Source organism: Elaeis guineensis, chromosome 13 (genome assembly GCF_000442705.2).
Source record: "Elaeis guineensis isolate ETL-2024a chromosome 13, EG11, whole genome shotgun sequence".
Classification (NCBI taxonomy): Eukaryota; Viridiplantae; Streptophyta; class Magnoliopsida; order Arecales; family Arecaceae; genus Elaeis; species Elaeis guineensis.
In genome coordinates this window covers 51894692-51897700 of record NC_026005.2, presented here as the reverse complement: position 1 = coordinate 51897700, position 3009 = coordinate 51894692, and the positions used below count along the sequence as shown (strand labels likewise).

The 3009-nt window shown below is 39.4% G+C and overlaps 1 protein-coding gene across 1 annotated transcript; it reads right to left on the bottom strand.

Moving 5' to 3' along the window:
• Positions 1 to 275: 275 nt before the first annotated feature.
• LOC105034439 (probable cytokinin riboside 5'-monophosphate phosphoribohydrolase LOG6) lies at positions 276 to 2591 on the bottom strand. Its single transcript, XM_010909610.3, has 6 exons — positions 2063 to 2591; positions 1497 to 1594; positions 1363 to 1393; positions 1160 to 1259; positions 1006 to 1076; positions 276 to 910 (listed from the first exon to the last, which is right to left on the bottom strand). The coding sequence occupies exons 1-6, from the start codon at positions 2195 to 2197 to the stop codon at positions 707 to 709; spliced, it is 639 nt and encodes a 212-aa protein (XP_010907912.1). The 5' UTR covers positions 2198 to 2591; the 3' UTR covers positions 276 to 706.
• Positions 2592 to 3009: the final 418 nt, after the last annotated feature.

The window sequence follows — 3009 nt, the reverse complement described above, 5'->3', positions numbered from 1 at the left end:
GAAGATTTTACTAAAGAAGCTGGATTCCCTTCTACAGTAGGTAAAAGCGAACCTTGATTGACCTAAAAAATTAGCAGGTTGTTGGGATGGCTCTCATTGCAATTGAATCAAATGCGCAGGGGACTCAAGATCAACAAACAAAAAAATAAGCAAATTCATATCTTACAACAAAAAAAATTTAAAAAAAAAAAAAAGAAAAATCAAAATTCTGGTGGCCCCATGTACACAGCTGTAAAGCAAACAAAACCAAATATTCCATTCCACGCATCAAAATCTGACAAAACAAAAGACTACATCGCAGAAAAGGGAAAAATCGCAACATCATTTCCAGGCTCTTACAGCGAATTGGAGTCCTTCAACAGAGAGAGAGAGAGAGAGAGGACAATCATATAGAAAATAAAAAGGCAATATGCTGACATTTATACACACAAAAGGGAGTTGAGCTTATTTTTAAGACATAGGAGTATGCCCACTTGTAGCAGACACTAATAATTGGTCCACTTCCCAGATTTGTCTGGGTGAAAACCTGTCATAAAGTGGTGCATACTCCTGCAAGCAGCAGTGAAAAACAACATATCATTCCCTGCTTTTCCCTGAAACCTTTGTTTCTGCCAACCAACTCAATAATTCAGCAACCAACCAAATGGAACCAAAACATAAACAAATAAAGAAAGAGAATGAAGCCATCAAACAAATGAATTCAACTCTAACAGCTCCTTTTTCTCTTTAGGCTTGTGGTTCCCTTCCTTTTCTCTCCATTATTTTCCTCCATTTTCCTGATCAGCTCCTCTGCCCTTCCTGCTGAAACCACAATGTGTCTTGCTGACTCCTCTATGAAGCCTTCGTCTACTCCTTGGTCAAACAGTGCAAGCAGACTGTCGTAGTACCCATCCACATTCAGCAACCCCACCTGCCCAAAAAATTTAATACTCAAGTCTTAGATGAAGCATGACCTACCAAGTCTCAAATAAAATTGCAAGGCAGTTAAGAAAGATAACAACTCACGGGTTTGTCATGGATTCCAAGCTGAGACCATGCTATTATCTCCAGAAGTTCCTCCATGGTTCCATAACCACCTAAGACAGGTTGGTTTTTAGACATAGATTGGGACTGTATTAGAGCCTAATTGACATTAGTGTAGGGTTAACTTGGGTTTCACCTGGAAGAGCAATAAAAGCATCAGCATGTTTAGCCATTTCTGACTTCCTCTCATGCATGTCTGCAACTATCTTTACCTCTCCAACGGTCTCTCCTGATATCTGCCCAGGGGTTTTGAGTTTGCTATGATTATCAGGAAAGAAATAGCTTCTGCTGAACTTTAAGAAAAGACAAAAGAGGAGAGAGGGGGGTTTGGAACTTCACCTCATGCGGCAGGAGAGCTTTAGGAATGACTCTGTGATCAGAGAATGGATTAGAAAGAAACTTATCTGCTTATGTGAACCATGAAAATCTAACAGAAAAGTATTACATGTAAGAAAGAACCAAAAAGTAGATACCCAAGAACATGGCATCCACCATTGTAAACAGTTTGAGATATTAGGCCCATCAGGCCTGCACTTCCACCACCATAAACTAGGTCTATTTTTCTCTGAACCTGAAAGAGAAGGGTTAAAACAAACTAATTTAGTAGAGCAAAAAACAGAAGATTAACTAGAAGAATCAAGTTTGCCAAGTCATAAAAGACCATCAAAAAATAGAAGACCATCGAAATAGCATTTATTATTTTTTTTTTTTTTAAAAAGACTAGAACTGAAAGAACAAATAAAGAAACATCATTCTTCAAATGGATGCACCAATATTCTCATACTCCAGAGGTTACCAGAAGCAAATAAATCAAACTAAATGAAGAAACCAAAAGGTCAAAAAGGTTTATGCAGTGCTTTTTCCTCACGGCCATATCACATTATTTTGATCTTCTACCCAAGAAAAAACTGGAACAAACTTCGTCAGAAGAAGAGAACCCAACATAAGAGTCAGAGAAAACAAACAAGGTGTCTTCGTCATATAACTCAATCAAGTCATTTGGTAGCTTGCTTTCAGATTTGTTTCCCAAGTTTCTCACCAGTTGCTTCCCAAGGTCAAGAGTTGCATCACTGAATGAAGTCCTATTTCCTGACCTACTTCCACAGAAGACACATATCCTTCTAAACTTTCTATTGTTCTCACTTTCGACCGCCTCCTGTTTGCTTTCTTCCATTCCTTCAAGAATATTTAAGAAGATGACTTGTAACAAAAGGAAAACGCAATGCCCACAAACACAGGCACAAGGAGGAAGTGGGGGAGGAGGGTGAGGAGGCAAAGGCAATGAAAGCCAAGACGAATGGATTCAAACCAGTCCACCAAAACAGAAGTATCCGACACCCTTTCCTATTAAATCTCCCTCCTTCAACCCCAACACTTCCTTTTGTCTGCTCAAGCTACAAGTACCATGTGTTGGAGATGAGCCCAGCAAGAATCCACCTCCATCCTCCCTCCTTTATTCCCTCCTCTCTATTCTCATTCTTTGCCAGTCTCTCTCTCTCTCTCTCCACACGCACACACTGATGCACGCACATCTGGTTTCTCTTTCCTGTATCTGAGTGAATAACCATACAAATAGCTTTCCTTTTGTGCCCATCCAATCAGTGCTTGGGAGTTGGTATGTTCTGGTATAATATACTTGAATGTTTCTTTTCCTCCCCTAGTCAAATTTACTGCCAATTACCACTGACATTTTGGATAATACCATCCACATCTTTGGAAGTGACCAGCCCTCGGGGTCTTATCTCTTATTCAACACTGTTTCTTTTTTCCTGCTCCTTGTTGTCTCTTCTTGTTTTTATCTCCCCTGTAAGCGTGAATGCTTTTCAGACATGCGAGACAACGCATATCCAATAGGGATGTCGACGGGACGGACTGGTAGTGAACAACTGAAAACAAGACCGAATTTCACTGCCATCCTCCAAAACCGAAATGGAAACTGAATAATTTTTTATATGAAAAATTTTAATCATCATTGAAAAAATTACA